At 44.4% G+C, this 19,671-nt stretch overlaps 1 protein-coding gene across 1 annotated transcript in view; it reads right to left on the bottom strand.

Annotated features, from left to right (window-relative positions):
• Window positions 1-19,671, bottom strand: part of MIER2 (MIER family member 2) — a 31,693-nt gene that overhangs the window by 7,041 nt on the left and 4,981 nt on the right. Inside the window, exons 2-9 of the mRNA XM_086946752.1 lie at window positions 17,011-17,098; window positions 15,857-16,002; window positions 10,498-10,623; window positions 4,831-4,954; window positions 3,907-3,998; window positions 3,185-3,254; window positions 2,662-2,813; window positions 1,473-1,554 (exon numbers count right to left, since the gene is read on the bottom strand). Of these exons, the coding sequence (XP_086802878.1) occupies window positions 1,473-1,554; window positions 2,662-2,813; window positions 3,185-3,254; window positions 3,907-3,998; window positions 4,831-4,954; window positions 10,498-10,623; window positions 15,857-16,002; window positions 17,011-17,098 (880 nt within the window). The remainder of the gene's footprint in view (window positions 1-1,472; window positions 1,555-2,661; window positions 2,814-3,184; window positions 3,255-3,906; window positions 3,999-4,830; window positions 4,955-10,497; window positions 10,624-15,856; window positions 16,003-17,010; window positions 17,099-19,671) is intronic.

Raw genomic sequence — 19,671 nt, 5'->3', positions numbered from 1 at the left:
TTGAGCAAGATACCTTAAAGCAGTATCCCATGTAACTCGCTGTAAAACTAGTTCTTTAAACTCTTTCACTTTCTACATTTATGTGTTGTGCACTACACTAACATGTCGCGGTTGGTTCTGGAAGCATGTAGAGCGCAGCCGATCCGAGCAGCTAAGGAATAGGAGTTTGCTTTTATATCTGTTTAGATGAAAATAAGTATCCTTCAGCTGTATCTGCTCACACACCATGAGCAAATTAAAATAATACTTTGCAGTAACAGTAAAGACCATATGTCAAGTGTCTGGAGATGTGCCTGTGACAAGGAGGCAAACACATCAATGAGGGTCAGTGATCCCATGCGGTTAGCTGAAAGGTTAACATGAAATTGGCTTTACAGCACCCCATGACCACTGGACTCTTGAGGGGACCCTCCCATCCAGGTGACACACGAGGAAAACCCCCTCCAGGTTGCACAAAGACAGGATCTTTCTACCCCAGCATTTTTGTTTTTAGGAACCTGGACTAGCGATGACCATTTTTAGAAAATAATCTCCATTATGGATAAGGAGAGTTAAGGCAAAGACAATCAAGATGGAAGCAGAAATGACATCACATTGAGGGTTGGGAGAATGCTGTAGTTAAGAATGTCGATGAAAGAGAGGAAAGAAAAATGGGAATTCTCAAGAAGCATTCGGGTTAGGAGATTACAGAGCATCCGTTTGTAAAACTTATAAATCATGAGATTCTGACTCCCCCTTCTTACACCATGTTGGCACCACTTCTAGTTAGAAGGGCAGCGGATCCAGGGGGGGGGGTGGGGGCAGGGTACTATAACAGCAATATAAAGTTCTGTTCTCTCGATTTACTACTATGAGATACACAAACTCGGAATATCTTCCCCTTTTATTCCGTGTTGTAAGAAAAACTCCAGCTGTGCTAGGTGAACGATTATGAGATAAACTATCAATCTTTTGGCCCAGTTACCCCCACCATAAACAAAAGGCACAAAACTTCTTGGTTAACCTGAAGGACATACAGAAACTACTATAATTATTTTTCCCCATAGCTCCTACACAACAAAATAAAGTCCTGGTGACTTTGAAATAAACTATAATCTTCTGCCCCTGTAGCCCTCCTGGAACAAGACAAAGCCATGCCAGGCTTGGCCTCGCCCCTGTACCAATCATTACAAGGGGTTTCCTAGGAGTCGAGCAGACCTGGGAATCTTGTCTGCTTCAATCTGAATGGAAGTGTTCATCAGGCCACAGAAAGGTCGGTCCATTCTCACAAACAAGCAGGGAGTTTGTCATTCTTTGACCTTAGAGAAATGATTCTGTACATTCAGCCCAAGAGGATCTACCACTCGCTATTACTACATAACAAAGCTAAGACTAGACACATAGCAGAACATTCCTTGGAGCACTTTCATTCTTGCGACAGAGAAGAGTAGAACAGGCCAACGCTACGACTAGAAGATGTGGGGACGACTTACCCTGTATTACTTTGACGTTGAACCGCAACCTGCGAAGCGCCTCTTCTGTATTGAAATTACATTTCACAAGTTCATAGAGAGCCTACGACACAAAACATAATATCCAGTCAATGAATGCAAAACGAGAAGCACTGATCAATGAGCCTGAAAGAGGCCGGCTACCAGTGAAACAGAAAACATAAGCAACGCGTCTCCCTGCCCACAGCGGGGAAAGACCGGCTGGATTGGGTCTGGGCACCTTTTCGTCCAAACCTAACTGCAGCGTTACTACCTCCTTTTCATCAAAAAGAATATGAAAACAGACCTAGCGAGAGAATGAATACAACAACCTTCTCTGTTCACAGAAATACATTCATGTGCCTCTCTGAGACACTACAAACCCTAATCTCCAGTGATGTACTCTAAAGAATGCAAGCTATGTCTCTACGTTCAATCACAGCAAACAACCCTCACCAGTTGCATGTAGTTCAGCCTCTAAGTAAACTATTGTCCGCTGGCATGATTGAGCTCGCTGCTCTATGTCGCTGGCTGTCTTCATCATCTATCACTGGTGTGAACGCGGACCCCAGTTCAGGTCCCTAACTACCAACAGCACTTCCAGTTTATATCTGGTTGGCGATCTCCCTGGGTCTACCCAAGAACCTTTTAGGAAGACTTGAAAATGTCATACATGTCTGCCGGCTGGCAGCCTTGATGAAGGAAAATGGATCGTCTGTGTGACCTCTGTATGGTGCACAGCAGCCCAGAAACCTGAAGGATGTTCATGGGCACACATCAGTCAGCACCTGGCACTCGGTACCGAATAATAATCCACATTTGGAAAGCGCGAACAATCACCCATCAGGGTCTCTAGGAGCTGGGCCGTCGGGAAGATTAAGCAAGCTTTTGCTCAGAGTCACATGGTGCTGGGCGGACCTGCCGCTGGAGCCGGGGATAGAACCGTGATCCCCAGATTCCGGAGTCAGTCGCCCTGGCCGCGGCGCCACACCTCTTCCACTTCTGAAGGATGGGAAACCAGTCTTTACTATGGCTCCCAGGGTTGGCACGCATTGTGCTTCTTTCATTCTACCATAAACCTTACAGCAGAGTAGCCAGAAAACCTCTAATTACACAACCAGCAGATCACTCACGGTTATAGATCAAGTGCTTTGAGGACTTGTGCTCAATACTGAGGCGTGCACAGTTGTACCTGCTCGTTGTCTTTCACAGCCTCCCCTTCAGGCAGGCTGTCGTTGCACACCTCATCCCATTTCCGCTTGGCAGCACGATAAAGGAACTCCTCAACTTCCTGCTCTGGGAGAATATTGGGGTCCCACAATAACAGGTCCTCTGCCTCTGACCCTGAGAAGAAAGAGAGCAAGTGAGTTTCAGAAGGCAGCCACAGCACAGCGTCTTCTTTCTGCTATGGTTTTACGGTACCAGCAGTGCAATATTCCATCTTTAGAAGGCCTCTGCCCATCCTTTCAGATGCTATTACTTGCACTCCCTTTCCACTTTGTAACTGAGTTATTGATGTTGTATGAAACCAAAAAAATATCATGAATTAAATTCACTATAAGAAATGTGTATTTCTAAATATATGTATTACGGTAGCAACCAGACCACACATGTACTGAAGAATAAACAAACTCTAAATAAACTGTTGGAAAATCGAAACTTAGAAGTGAATAAACTCCCTAGCCCTAATCGCTCCCTCTGCGTCCATCACTCACCTTGTTCACTCAGAGGATCTATGTGAAGAGGCGGCAAGGCGACTTGGTACTGAGGTCCCACCATGATCTCCTACAAGAGAAGAGTTAAAAGGGAAAGCAGGGTCAATGGAGCTTTCTTCAGCGCAGGTATCCAAAGAGACTGCACATCAGCAATGCAAGTGACCTCTGAACCTGCAGCGAAACAACGAGTCTGGACTAGCACCTCAGCTGCAACGGCTCTCCATGCGGACACCTGCCAACGTAGGCTAAACCAGGAACCTGTTACGCCACATACAGACCCACCCTCCCACTTCAAAGGGCAACACTCCTGGAAGTGATATACAAGCGTAAGTATTTGTCGCTGCACAGGTCAACTAACGACGACAAGTAAACGGGACAAAAGAGAGAGGTGACATTATTTACCACTGCAACTGTGAAATTTACATCATTACCTGGAGGGAGCTTTGCACCTCTCACTCCTAAAGTTACTACTGCCACACTCATCAGCAATTTGTGCTGAGGAATATGGGCTCTTATCAAAAATGAGAGTTTTTAATAAATTTGCAAGAGCGGCACATCCGTAGTCAAGTTATCCTGTGACCAGATTGCACTACAATTGTGGGAATGCACTGCACATGTAGAATGACTCTTCTAATCACTGAAGAAACTTTGTTCAGTGGTGGTTCATGAATGCACAAGTGTCTAGTCCCACCAGAGAAGAAGAACGAGATTGGGTTTCTCACCTTCTTATAGTCGTTCGATGGTAGAGAATCATCAAAAGAGGAAGTGGAAGCAGAGGAAGAAGACTCCTTGTCTTCGTCTGCGAGGTAATGTGCTGTTAGGGAAGAAAGGACTAGGTTAAGAGGCTGTAGGGCACACTCCTCCATTCTTCAATGACAAACAAAGTACTTCATGAGCTAGTCCATGTCCAATTTAAACAAGTCTTGCTACAAGATCCAGTGACCAGACAAGACAGTCTGAGATTGTCAATCCTTTCACTCACACCAGGGTTTCTGGTATCTGAGACCATCTACGTGTTCCTCACACCTGGTCCCCTTACTGAACACCAGTGGCACTGCCACTTTCCCAAGACATCACCACCCCCTTTTGTACCGCTTTTGGCCGCCATAAGTGTGGCAGGGTATGCTCAGACGTGAGTCCCTTGCTCACTTTGCCACTGGATTCAAGCAAGCCTGGCTGATGACGGCTGGAATGCCAGAAACCGGTCCTTGGAAGCTTGTTTCCGGTTCAGGGAAGACATGGCTTGGCAGTTCTGGCTGGACTGTTCCCATGAGGCACAGGGTCAGACTGATTTGCATATAGCCATGTCTGAACTGGGGTGGCAGAGTGGGCTAAAGAACGGTGATGGATTAAACCCAGATCTTTTGACTGGGTGTGAGTGTTTGATTGATTCAGATGCTCCGTCCATCAACACCCCCTTTTGTACCACTTTCCCAAGACGGCACAGCAGCAGCCCAGTGGGATGGCATCACTACCACCTCAACAAGGGATACAACATGTCGGCTCTGAGCACTAGGTATTAAACACACTGACCCAAACAACAGGGCGGAGGGTTACGTTTTAAACCTGTGCTCCCTGCTCCTTCATGTGTGTTCATGTCACTAAAATAAAAAATACCCCACATGATAGCAGCAGGACACACTTACAGCCAGTGGTGCTTGGAAATAGGTCTGAGGCCGCATGAGAGGTCACGGAAGGAGTAAGCTCATCTGCTGAGGACTGCGTCTCTTCTTCTTCTTCCCCTGAAAGCAAATCTTTCGCAATCTGTTCCTATCATGAATAAAATAAATAAACAAATTGTTACAAAAGCCTACAATGTGGGGAGAAATGAGGCAAATATAGGTTCTTTCTGGGGCACATTTGAAGATACGATCCGTGTGCGTTATTTTTATTCTTTTAAAATGAGTTTTACCATTTATAACTTAGGATAAATTCACAGAATACAACACAAAGGGCATACATAGCAATCATAAGTGCTTCAAGTAATATATTTCCACTAATTGTTAATATCTATATTATTTCAAAAATATCCTTCCAATAATTTACATTGTTAACATCTACTTATAATGCTATTCAATTAAAAAACACATTTTAAAACTTAGTTATAGTTAAGAAAACTTTATTTATTCTTTCTAAACAAATCACACTTAAACGACCTAAACATTAGAATTTCTAATATAGGCACCACATTTAATTGACTATAACTATTTATTTTTTCTATACAAAGCAAACTTAAAGTACACAAAAAGTAAACATTTTAAAGTTAGTTATATCTTAAATTTATAATTTATGCACCAACTTCACATTATTATAACTAGTACACCTCCATACACACTGCTTTCTGCTGGCTGACCACAAAACAATAACTATAACTCTACCATGCACTGCTTATACCCTTTCATATTACATCACTTATAGCATGTGAAATCATAACATTTATAACAACTCTTATGACGTCTCAAATCCCATAATTTCAGAGAACACAGTTCCTTTCAAACCTCAAATACAGCCTTATCCAACATATCTAAATTTATTGTATTTTCTAAACAACCAAAGGCTCTTATTAGAGCCACCCTATACTATGTATAATTAAATATTGTGATTTTTTTCTTCAAGTTTACTCGTACTACAGTACTTCCTACAAGCTAACGCGGACTACTGCAGCAGTCTGTAACTTAAAAAAACATACCCATAATAAGTGGCATATCTCTACCACTACTACCTTATGTGGGCTTTCTGAAGCCACTTACAGTACATTTATAACCTCTTCTGCTCTATTTTTGATATTCATTTACAGCACACAACCTCTCTTGCCAGTCCAACATGGCTGCCTTTTCACAGTGGACTACCTGCCAGTAGCCAATCATACTTTGTGATGTTATAGCTATCTACTGTGGTAGTACTGCAGCACTATTGTGACAACCATTATCCCCAAGTTGTTTTTCCTTATAAGTTAGTCAGTAGTAAACCAATTTAGATGCCATGTGAAAAAGGATCACCAACACAGTACACTATACATTCCTGTGAAATTTCATTAGAATCCGTTCCGCCGTTTTGGCGCTACATCTAATAAAAAAAAGTCTATGTAAGATGCCTGGGGGCCCACATCTTTTTTGGGACCCCCCTTTTTTCTTAGCACCCCCTAAATCAAATGCCGCAAAACTTTCCATTATCCACCAATGTACAAGCAGGAATAGTTCTGTTAAGTGTCAAGGAGATTCTTCAAATGGGTGCAACGTTATTAAGGGGCAAAAATGCCCAAAAAAATCTACCTCCGGCAACCCTAACTATAACTGCAGAGTGGTTACTGCCACTCTGTAATGTAATATATAAATATATGCCCGAGTGCAATCAGGATTCTAATACAAAATGACGCGTTAACAAAAATAAATAATACAAATGAAATTTTTTTATATTGTCTAAAAAAACAACGGCTAACCATTCTTGTGTATTTTCAAATTAAAATATCTTTCAAACATTGCTTTCTTCTCTGCTGACCAGGCATCGAGCTTTCAGATCTTTTCTCATTATGTAGATTCAGTATACTTACTCAAAATAATCAATCAAGGGTTTATAAAGTGCAGCTACTCCCCTGAAAAGGTTTCAAAGAACTGAAGGGGGGGGGGCAGCTTGTGTATGTTCACAGTGATTCGAAGAGCCAGGTCTTGAGGGCCTTCAGGAACTTAGAGAGTGTAGGTGTCTGTCGGAGGTGGGGAGGGAGGGAGGGAGTGACATGCATGGGTCGCGCAGGAGTGTCCTCCTGTTCTTGTGTTCTTGATGAGTGGCATAGTCGCAAGGGAGAGCTGGGTTGAGCGGAGGGATCTTTGGGGTGTGTGAAACGAAAGGCAGTGGTTCATATAGGCGAGTCCGGTGTTGTGAAGGGCCTTGTGAGCGTAGATGAGAAGCTTGAAGGTGATTGACCTCTCGACTGTGAGCCAGTGTAGTTTCTGTGGGTGTTGACTGATGTGGCAGTGGTGCGGTAGGTTAAGGACTAGTTTGTCGACGGCGTTCTGGACGTTCGCGTGTGAGGTTCTTGTTGATCCCAGCATAGAGGGCATTGCCATAGTCCAGTCTGCTACTGATGAGGGCGTGGGTGACGATTTTCCTGTGTTCGAGGGGAATCCAGTTGAAGGTCTTTTGGAGTAGGCGGAGGGTGTGGTAGCAGGAAGAGGTGATAGCGTTGATCTGGCGGTCCATTTTGAGTTCAGAGTCCAGGATGAGGTTGCATGCGTGGTTTGTGGGGGAGGGAGGGTTGCAGAGGGCGGGGCCAACAGGTGTCATTCCAGGCATCAGGGTGTGGGCCCAAGACGAGTACCTCGATTTTGTCCGTGTTGAGTTGTAGGCAGCAATTCTTCATCCACCTGGCGACTGCTTCCATTCCTTCTTGAATGTTGTGCTTGGAGATGTTGGGTTCGTTGGATAGGGAGAGGATGAGTTGGGTGTCATCCGTGTACGATACAATATACTGAGTCTGTGTGATCTGACGATGGATGCAAGCAGGGCCATGTAGATGTTGAACAGGGTGGGGCTCAGTCGTGAAAATCACTTTTTGAAATAAATAATGGATAAAGCAAACTTTTTCTCTTGAAGGAAGAATGTTGGGTTTCTTGGGAATGAGATCGGGGTGGTGTATGCGCAGTCTGACCTCATAGATCATCTATACAGCGTACTCTTATGGAATCCATGTATCATATCACATTTCCACTAAGACTCCCAAAATCACTGCACCTTTTCATATCTAGAGACCCCCCTCAAACCAGACTGTCATATTTCTACAAATGTCCTAAAACTCCTGAACGAATGTCTCATTTTCAAAAGTCAATCCAAAACCCTTATTCCATGTAACATCTGCAAACACCCTCTCACCCCCTTACATACGGTCACATTTCCACAAGTGTTCCCTAAACCAATGTACCTTCCAGTGCTTAGTTCGTAAAAGAATGAGTGAAGGGGCCAAACTTTTGCTTGCTCAGAAGCCTACATCCAGAGCTATGTATTGTCTGTGGGCTGAATACCAAGGCTGTATAGTGTTGATTCTATGTTATGCCTATTTAATCCACCATCAGACACTCGCGCTCCCTTTATTCCACTCTAGAATGTCATGTTTCATCCCTACGTTCTGCCTTTCTCTTCCTATTTCTTTCCTCCTTGTCTGTATAGTTCTCTTTCTTGCTCTGGATCATGGTCTGGTGAGGCAAAGTAAGTACCAGTTCCCAGAAAAAAGGGCTGGTGGTCGCAATCAGTTCAAATTAAGCACAGATTTTCCTACTTCTACAGATCCTCCCAAAACACAGCCACATCTCCATGGCAGAGTACCAAAGACATTGCGCTCCTCATTATGACGAATTTATTTCACAAGTTACTCAAGTGTCTTATCCAAGAACCATCTAGCGCTACATAAAGGATCAACTTTAGGTTCAAGTATTTTTCAAGTGTATTCCTATCTCTGCAAATGTTCTTTAAATGCAAGCTGAAAGGTCTATACCCGGCTCCTAACTCCATCCACACCTGTGTTTTATGAATTACTCTTCTGGCCTCTTCACACAGGATGAGTTTTGGTGAGAGAAGTTTAAGGAATAGCAGTCTTTATTACTTCAGTTTTAAATCTTTTCCATCACTTGATTCTGGTAATTTGTAATTTCACAAGCAGCTTGTATTTATATTTACCAGTATCAAATGACCCCTCAGAGTTGCTATATCTGATGCATTATAAATGTTCATCTGATGCATTATAAATGAGCTGTTATTCTCATGCAGTCCCGATACAGCGCACGTGGGACATCCGTCTCCTTGTACATATACATTACAAAACTCTGTAATGCCTTAAATGATTCCAGCGTCTGATAAAATTTATCATTAAAAATCCAACACTGGTCTTAAGTGACTGAGAATCCACAGACTTCAGACCAGAAGGACACCACTCCTTGGATTCATGCAGCGCGGAAGCCCTTAGTGTGAGTGGACAAAGCCCCTGCACCTTGGCAGTGGCCGAGAGTGACTTACAGACAGGCACTATAGCTGTACCTTGCCACAAAGCACTCACAATTTCCATCTGACCGACTGGGACCAAGTGCTGCACAGGAGAAATTGCATTCTCTATAATCAGTAGGCAATCCACACTTGTGACAATAGTGAACAACTAGAAGCCACAAGGAAGATAGTGCTTGGAGGAGGTATTTTATCGTGTCAGTGTACCCTGTTTTCAAATCTTAAAAGACAAGAGATTTATAGACACACCAGTGGGTACCTGTTAGCAGTATACTAGTCCCTGATGGAATTTATGTTCATTAGATGTCCAATGATGGTACTAAAACTGGTAGATACACACAGATGCACACTGTTGCACATGTACACGTGGGTGATCACCAGGAGTACTGAGCACCCACTTATCTGCTGCAGTGGTCAGCATCGTATTCTTATTTTCTGTAACTTAATGCTGGATTAAGCATCGTGTTGACCAGCCTCTTCAGAAGATCTTTTGCTTGCTTGCATATGTTGATATTATTTTGAATTCTTTAAGCTGCTGAAAATTAGTGATAAGGTGATTCTAATCTGAACACCCGAGACTAGTCACTGAGAAACCTCTATGACTCTGGTTATATTTGGATTGAGCGAAGGACAATCATCTTCATATAACAGAGGGGGAATTCACAGAGCCAAGTGTCCCTTTTCCTTTCAAAAATGAAGAAATGTAGCATCCTTCCACCTTGAAGGCTGACTTTGGTCATTCTCTACATACCCGATGGCAAGAGGTGCTTAACACTGGGTAGTGCCCGAGAAGCGATTGTCAGACTACAGCTGCACCATGACAATTATGGTTTCCCTGAAGTTCATTTTATTTACCTTTAATTCCATGTGACTTTTTCCAATATTTTTCCAGGAACAGAGTTCAAGCATTCAACAATGTTTTGAAGCAGACACATGTTCCTTTTGTATTAAATTGCTGCTACAGAAACTCAAGACTTTGAGTGATGTTCATTTTTGTGGTCTCCTCTAGATCAGCTTAAGAGTCTACAACTATTAGTAGTGTTACTTTGTGCCCACATTAGTGTGAGAATGTTGTTGTTCAAAACCTATCAACAAGCTCAAAAAACAAAAACTAATTATGAGATACTCTCTATGTTCAAAAGGTTTGTTAAAGGATGGAAACCACCAAACCAGAACTCAAAGCTCACGGATTATAACAATAACTGAGGAAAAAGTCTTATTCATCAGAAAGATGATCACAAGTTCAGGTGCAGCCAACAGGTTCCATTTCTGATGGTCAAAGCACTCCCAGGACATGCAGACACTTGCTACACAGACATCTTTACCTTATCCAGGGTCATATCTGGCAGGATAGCGGGGACATCATTGCTCTCGCTTTCCTGTTCCGAGATGGGATCAGAAGCTTCGTAACCGTAGAGTGCAAGAAGCTCCTCGAATGGCATGTCGGTGTCCTGAGGAAAAACACAAAGAAAAAAGAAAGTGAAGTCAAACTCAAAGGAAGGTGTAAAAAAGGATGCGCAATGCAGGCAGAGAAACAGTCCAGACAGTTGCAGATACCAGGAGATGGTGCTGGAAAGAACATGGCCAAAGTCCCCATCTATAGGACCCTCTTCATTCTTTCCACCTCTGGCCCAACATACAATGCAAACCCCAGCCGGCTGCATGCACAGGGCCAGGCCAGGGGGCTAGCCACAGCTCTCACTTGCATGGATTGGTCCTTCAACCATTCTAAGGCCCTTTCATAATCGGGCTTGTTGCCTCGAGGCCCCACCTTGTTTCTGAACTCCTTCGCTCACACTCGCTGCTCCTTCTTTTGCTCTTCCTTCGATCTCTCTCTCACTCTTATGCCCTTCACTTGTTCTTATTCACTCTCTACCTCACTCTTTGTGCCATCTTCCTAGGTCTGTTCACTCTGTCCAACACACTTTTGCCCGCTATCCTTTGTGCAAGATTTCCTTCGAGACCAATTCCTTTGTGCCCGCTTTCCTTCGGGACCGATTCCTTTGTGTCCGTTTTCTGCTCTCCATTTTCTCTCAATCTTTGTGCGTATCATTTGTGCCCATTTCCTTTCTTCACTCTCTCACTCGTTTTCCCCACCTCCCTTGGTGTCAGCTTTCCTTTGAGACCATTTTCCTCTCCGCTCGCCCCTGAGACTCTCCCGCCTCCTGTCTCCCATGCTTTAATGGCGGTCTTTATATGAGTTTTCCACGCGTGCGCCGTGCCTTCTCTTGCCTTCTGCACCCCACCCTTCCCTAGCCACACCCCCTCCCAGGACCTACTTAACGATCGCCTGTGCCACTGGCATGCCATGCCTGCCAAAGGCAAGTCCTTTTGTGTCTGTCCGTGCCTGGACCACACCCAGTGCCACAAACATTAATCCGCCCGAACACCACAGCTGCACAGCCTCCTACCTACAAGCACTCAAGACCAGATGTCGCCACAACAGCTGCTTCCATGCCTCTCCCCGCTCCATGGTAGGATCTTTCTCATGCACTAACTGCCACTTCACCTGCACCAGTACTCCCACTGCACGCACCACGCATGCCTCACCCCACGTGGCATAAATGCTCCTTAAAACCAGATTTCTCAACGAACACGACACCGAGAGCTAGGACACCATTTGTACATATTCCCCAGACATACTCTACCTAACCGAGACCTGGCTCAACCCCCCGTCGGCACCCGCCATAGGCATGGCCATACCAGTGTGTTACAAGATCTTCCGCTAGCACAGACCGAACAAGTCAGGAGGTGGACTCTCGGTCATCGACAAGGATTCCACCACCTACAACTATTCCACCATTGAGAACACGAATTTCATGGAAAATATGCACTGCCGACAACTAACCCACAACCACACCACCATCAAAGGCATCCTCGCTTACCGAAATCGCCAAACCACACGCCACCTTCAGCAATCTGCTCACCGATTTCATCACCCTAATCACCAAACGTCTTAATCTTACTCGGCGACCTCAACTTCAATCTTGATGATCACAAAGATCCCAACTCCACTGACCTACTTGAGAGCCTAGAGAACCTCGGACTCACCCAGCTTGTCCCAAGCCCGACCCACAAGACAGGACACCCTCGACACCATTGTCACATTCAGCAACATGATAAAATTAAGCCACTTCACTCATTAGGACAGACCACTCCATCGTCCACTTCTTCATCGATGCACCCAACTCCCCATAGCTCAAGCTAATATCAACCTCAGACACCGCTGGAACACGATAACGGAAACAGACTAGACAGACGTCCTCAGTACCAACCAACCAACGCTCATCTGCGACCTGCACTCTGATATTAAAACCTTCAACAAATGAATCCCGATCTGCGCAGACACATTAGTACCCCTGAGGGTCGCCAGACAATCAAAATCCAACACGCGAGCCAGCTGATACACTGAAGACGTTAGTAACTTCAAACACCACTGCAAACAGCTGCAGAGAAGACGGAGACATTGCAAGAAACACATTCAAATCTGAGCTCAGAAATTATCACACCCAAATCAATGAGGCCAGATAAGTTAACCTTGCTTTCGGACTGGAAACCAGCACCAAAAACTACAAAGAGCTTTTCAACACTGTCAAACATTTCTCCAACTCCCCAGCCGCCACCAAATCCATCACCAATTGCAAGACCTTTGCGGCAACCTCTCTGAATTCTTTCACAACAAAATTCTCAAGATGTACAGCAACTTCGACCCCCCAACATATGACACAAGTCCTCATCAAACAGCTGCCCACCGCCACCAAATCTGACCACCAGATCCCAAATCGGAAACCATTCACTCCAGAAGACAGAGCAGAAATCATGGGAACATAACACTCCGGTAACACACTGACCCCTGCCGCCAACATATCTACAACCTAGGAGGAACTCAGCTCCCACCTCTCAACCATCATAAACGCCTCCATCCAAACCAGAACCTTACCGGACAACAATATCACATCTCTCCTGAAAAAACCCAGATCAGGCCCAAAAGACCTCAGCAACCAGAGGCCCATCTCACTTCTGCCCTCCTGATACAACGTTGTGAAGAAAGTTATCAACAAACAACTCTCCAACCATCTTGAACACTACCACCACCTCCTAGACATCTTGCAGTTTGCATTAAGTAGCAACCACCGCACAGACACCGCTATCATCACAGCAAAGGACGACATCCGGACTATCATGGACAAAGGGGAAACTGCAGCGCTTATACTACTCGACCTTTCCGCATCCTTCAATACCGTCTCCCAAAGTATCCTCATCTCAAGACTCAACAACTCCAAAACACATGGTCCCGCCCTGAGCTGGCTGGCCTCCTTTCTCTCCAATGAGGACCCAGAGAGTCAGACTTCTGCCCTTCACCTACGAACTCGAGAAGCTCGTCTGCGGAGTGCCTCAACGATCATCGCTGAGCCCCACCCTCTTCATCGTCTACATGGCACCTCTTGCTCACGTCATATGATCACACAGAATCAACATGGTCTCCTACACAGATGACACTCAGCTCATCCTCTACCTCACAGACAACAACCACACCACAAGGACCAACTTCACTACCTGGATGAAACAGAACTGCCTAAAACTCAAAACCGATAAAGAATTCTTGATCTTCAGAAACAATTATTATTATTTATTATTATTATACTCATGATAGGCGCAGCGAATAATCCCCAGGGGGATCTCTCGGCGCTGGAGAAGAGAATACCAATGAGCAGAATAATCCTTAAACAACCAGGTATTGGGCAATTTCTTAAATCGAAACAGATCGGATCTCCTTGGGAAACAAGAGCTCTCCATGGAACTCCTTCTGCTGGCTAACCGACTTGGGGCCCACCCCCACTGACCAAGCTAAATTACCTCTGCACCTTCTTGGACAACAGAATCACAATGGTCAAACAGGTGAACACTGCCATCTCATCCTGTTTCTTAATACTACGTATGCTCCGTAAGATATTCAACAGGCTCCCCACTGACACCGAATGCCCAGTTACCCAGGCCCTTGTCACCAGCAGACTAGGCTACGGCAATGCACTTTATGCTGGCATCACGAATCAACACACAAAAGACTGCAGATTACCTAAAACGCTGCTGCCAGACTCACTCTCAACATCCCCAGCAGATCAAACAAAAGCCCCTCCTCAGAGTTACACTGGCAACCAATTCAGAAGCGCCACCAGTTCAAACTGCTCACAGACGCATACAAAGCCCTCCACAACACCAGACCTGCCTACCTCCACCAACACATCAGGCAACTACACCCAGCCACACCTCCTCACACAGACACCCCGCATCCACGGAAGCACATCAGGAGGATGCTCTACATCGCTACCCGTGTTCTGCAACAAACTAAAGACCTGGTTGTTCAACTAGGAGCCTGAACGACGTACTCATCTACTCCAGTGTCTGGCTACCACTCAGTGATAAGCGTGCTTTACAAATCCACCTAACATTCCACAAGACAGGAGACGGTCCAGAAAGTAGCGTGGGCATCCTAGGTGGTCCACGGAGCATCATTCATACAGAAAAACATACTAAAAGGTAGATATGGTGTGAGGCAGGGTGTCATCTGCTGGCCTTTGGGAAGCAGTTTACAGCATGCACAATTCACGTTTAGTTTTTCATTCTTTCATAAAAAGTAAATTTTCCCACTATGGAATCAGAGATGCTGTGACTGGTTATGATAAGTGTCTGCTGGTGCTGTCAATGAAAGGGCTAACAGCAGTCTCTTTAAAATGTCTTTTTACCCAACACAACAGCTCACATGTGCACCTCCTCACCCTCTGGACAACGTTTTATACTGTGTCCCTAGTGTTCTGCACGTATGCGCTGTGCCTGTGAGCAAAGTATGCATTACACCTGCCCGCCAACCAACCTGTGCCTATCACTGCGTCCACAGGCAGATGTCCAGCCTTCCTTTATGTCTTTAAGTCCACACTCTAACCTCTACATACCTTTATCTGGCAATACATTAAATGCATGTGAAATGCTCAATTTTGGGCACCACTTCCATATAATACATTTTTAATCATCCCGCTGTATTTTATTTGGGTTACTTACAGAGCGCACTTACACTCATGGGTAGAGTCCCATGGCTTTTTGTTGCAGAATGCGTGTATCCATTTTTATATTGTAAACAAGGAAAACTCCCATACACCTCCCCCTTATGTACTCAATTGTAACAAGCTGGATGGAAAGGGGACAATGTTGTCCCCTCCCATCCATCGCACAGGCGGAGTTCAAGGGTGTGGGGCTACCTGTCATGTCATGGTAAGGAATTAAAAGTAGTAAAGCAAAGGGTTGGGTAACCGGTAACACATCTGAAAAATATGTGGCGTACTGAACCCTTACACTTTCACCGATACTAATTTTCCAAACATTAATCTGACGATACCCATGTGACGAAGCCTTACACCCAGACAGACATCAATATAAGATACATGTGCAAAGTAACATACCTATGTACTGTACTTGGAAGTCTGCAAACGACTATGTACTCACAACCCTCTATCCTACCTGAGTACTTGATCTGTGCATCTGAACGTACTTATGTATCTAAGCAGGACTTCAGTAAAACCTGCAAATTTATACCACAATCTTATGCACAGGTTTTATCATACGCAAGATCTATACCCAGAGCTCTACAGACACTCAAACCAGGCTATGTATGACACGCATGTACGATACCTGTGCATCGCCAAAGCCTTTCCCCAGCTCCTCCATGACCTTGTCTGACGTCCCGTCCTCATCTCCTTTCTCCTCTCGGATCCCATAGCTCTGGGACAGGATCTCAGTCAGGTTAAAGCGGTGATCAGCCGAGGCCATAGAAACCACTGTGGGACAGAAAGTCAAGTAAGAATGCAGGTGGAAAAGCAACAGCAGTGAGAAGTCTGCATTAAAACAGCATCTTATGTCGAATGCTACTGATTCACAGACCAAGGCAAGCTGAAGAATTTGCTACCTGCTAAGAAATCAAAGTGGATGCAGAAGGCCCATACTTTATTCAGGCAGGGCATTCGTTTGTCACTGAACCACAGTAATGGGAGAGAGCGTGGGTGGTTCCAGTGGGTAGCGTGGGTCACAGTTGGTCCAAGCTCAAATCTATGTTATATCAACAAGAGGTCTAACTTGAGCAGGAGAAAAGGCCTTCCTGCTCAAGGAATCGACTATATTTTCAATACTGAAGTCAGGCTCTTCAGCGAATGACACATCTACGGGAGTGTGGGGTGGGGACCACCACGCCCGCAGCAATGGGATATCTTTAGGTGTTCTGACTTCATGGTATCAAACTGCTCATTCGCTGATGAGTCGGCTTGCTACCATTTATCTTATGGTTAGAATTCTGAATCCATAGTGGGTTGAATTCTGTTGAGGCTAACTTTAAAGACGTGGTGATCTGTTCACAGGCGAGCTGTTGTTCCTCGGGCCATTGATAGGTGCACAGACAAGTCAGAATTTTTAGTCTCAATGACGCAGAATCCTCAAAAGTCGCAAATGCGGTCATCGACAGACCTTTAACAATAAAGGCTTTTATAGCGCAAGTAAGAATTCTTAAATTATTTCCACAATGCACCAATGAGCCCCCAGGAAGGCAAGAAGCCGTCTGATAGAAACATCAAAATAATGTACAATGGGAGTCGTGTGCTTATTTTCATTGCAGAATTCTTGTAGAGCTCTTCGAGAGCTATAAATGTCTACGATATATGGTGCATGGCAAAACAGCATCCTCATGAAAATCATGTAGACTGTACACATTAAGTTGTTGCACACGGCTTCTGGCACATCTTGAATCCATGCAGGCATGAACGAATACATAAGAGAATTAGAAAACTATAAAATACCTGCTACTGTCTGAAATCCGCTATCCACAGGACATTGGTTGTGGGATGGGTAGGACACCATCCTTGAATTTTGCCGTCCAACCGAGGCCTATGAAGGGAAAGACAACAGCAAGTAAGAAACAGCCAGTGGTCCAGCATCACCGAGTGCAACCTCGAGGTAAACCATAATCTCCATCAAACTGTAAAAGCAAACCATGGCTAAAAACATACGTGGCGACACAGACCACTACATGCTGCTGCCATGCGAACACCTGAGATCCAAGGTGGAATCCCATGAAATACCACCGTCTGTGAAAATCACATTCCTCTTTGGCCGAGCACAGCTGTGGCTGCACACAAGCAGTTACAGCAGTATCTGACACCCTTGGTGACCAATGTGAGGACAGGACATAACATTACACATAGATGAGATATGAAATCATGCCTCATCTTACCTCGCAATACATCTCTGGAAATCTTGACGAGGTTAAAATACCACCCTCCGTTGTAACAATCCACTACCCTTTTCTCCACCAGCCTTCCTGTACCTCTTAGCATTCCAGACTTCCAACTATCCATAAAATCACTATAGATCTATGTTCCGTCCAAACTATACTTGTATATATTCTGCCTATACTGGGCAAAGGCCATCAAATCCAAACAACACCACAGCCCTCGTAAAACACGCTTAGTATGTGAACACCCATACAAATGAGACACTGACTCCCGCTACTCAAACTTGGAGCTCCTGTTAACTCCAATCATGGACAAACTACTGGATATCCTTCCTCTACAACACAAACCCAGCATGTCCTCCCCTACTACTAACCTTTCTACCCAGTGTAACGAGAACAACTCTTAGGAACTAATGATCAACAAATGTAATAACTCTTTAATACTGCCTTGTACAGCATGCAGCTGTCACCTATACCGCGACTGCTTAGAAAAGGAAATAATATTAGCACGTTAATAAAGTACATATATATATAACAGGTAAAATTGGAATTAAAAAAAAAATTCTGTGAGTGTGAAAGAGTTTAAAAAAGGACGGCTAAAGATAAGTTTGTATCCTCAACTCATGGGAGCACCATAACAGCAAAGAGAATCTTACACAGAGAATCGGTGGCCTCACCTGAAGCATTAGTATGACCTACCAAAAATAGAGCATGTGTTAGGAGCAAAAAAGACAAAGTGATAGCAGAGTCTAGAATACTGCCGCATGTGTTAGACATTGAAATGCTCCAATCTTCAAATAAAAATTAAATTTTGATTTAGTATATTTTTCTTGTGAATGAAATAGAATATTCTATCATTTGAGTCGGAGCTTGGTGTATACGTGTTTCTGTTTGTTTGTGTATTACTTTGAGGTTCAGTTTGCAAAAAAGGCTTACATCCATGTCCCAGATTACCTGTAGTGATTCAGAGGAGGGTCCTCATATTCAAAAAGTTAAGAACTGACTTGCTGACCAACAGCAAGTAACAAGAAAGTGATTACCCTCTTTTCATTTAATACAGCTTGCATACTGGTGCAAACGCAAACAAATAACTAAAGGCTGGACACTTCATTGGTTGACTTGTTTTAATCAGAGCTGGCCCCATCTGCCCCTTAGTGCAGTACCATTGACCTGCCAGGGTTTTAGGGCAGATAGAACTCAAGCTGTACCCTAAGATCAGACCAAACCTAACCGTGATCTCAGGCGAAGCAGTTTCCACATCTGAAACTTTCATTACTGCATCCAGCCCCAGGGAATCAACCACTGCTAAGAAGATGAAATTGCCACCTCCTTTAAGAGACTCCACAGGTTGTCAAAAACAGCTATCCTGGCAGCGCAAGCACAGATCTGTGTGAAAATGAGCTGCACCCAAAGACCAGTGGTCAATTTAAATTAAAACATTTGTGAACTGTGACTTCTTATCCTAGGTAATGACACCTATTTACTAATGTAAGTGACCAAAGATGCCAAGAAGACACCTCTAGCAGACGTGTAAATTTAATAAATGTGTGTTTATTCTCCCAGGATACATATTCTATAGTAGTTTCCCCCCTCACTGAAGAACTCTACACAGAATTTGTAGAGGTCAAGATCAAATGCAATCACGTGTTTTTCATGACATATTGCCAACGGAAGTCGCATGAAATCCGAAAGTATGCTTCAATGGAATTGTGTGCTCTGCACAAGGTGCAACAAGTGTTGTCTCTTAGCATGCTTAAGAGTCTGAAGCTCCAGATCATACGGCTCCTTGTCAAAAGGATAGGACCAGGAGGCACGCTTCACCTCCGCCCAGGCCCTTTCATGCCCTTCTTGGCACGTGGTCCTGGTGAAAGGAGGAGTTCATGATCCATTTCTGCAGTGGGCGAGAGGCGCAGACCGCTTTGGACAGAATGGTAGTATCACATGGATAGCTTGACAGTTCACACTGGAAAACATGACTTCCCCTGCAAACACGAAGGAGACTCAATGGCACCAAGTCAATTATCTGAGGCAACATTAGGCTCTGGAGTAGATGCGACAGGGTGAGGAGCAGTCACTGCAGAGGCAATCACACATAAGACCATTCACATCTTCTTCTTGAAGAAGTCAGCCATTTTTGACGAGTACTAATTAGATATGTGATCATATTTAGGAATATTTGGAGTTTGAGATCCACCAACGCTGAAGACTTTTCCGGTCCGATTGTTGA

Source organism: Lissotriton vulgaris, chromosome 12, assembly GCF_964263255.1.
Source record: "Lissotriton vulgaris chromosome 12, aLisVul1.2, whole genome shotgun sequence".
NCBI lineage: Eukaryota > Metazoa > Chordata > Amphibia > Caudata > Salamandridae > Lissotriton > Lissotriton vulgaris.
This window is presented reverse-complemented; position numbering and strand designations above follow the sequence as displayed.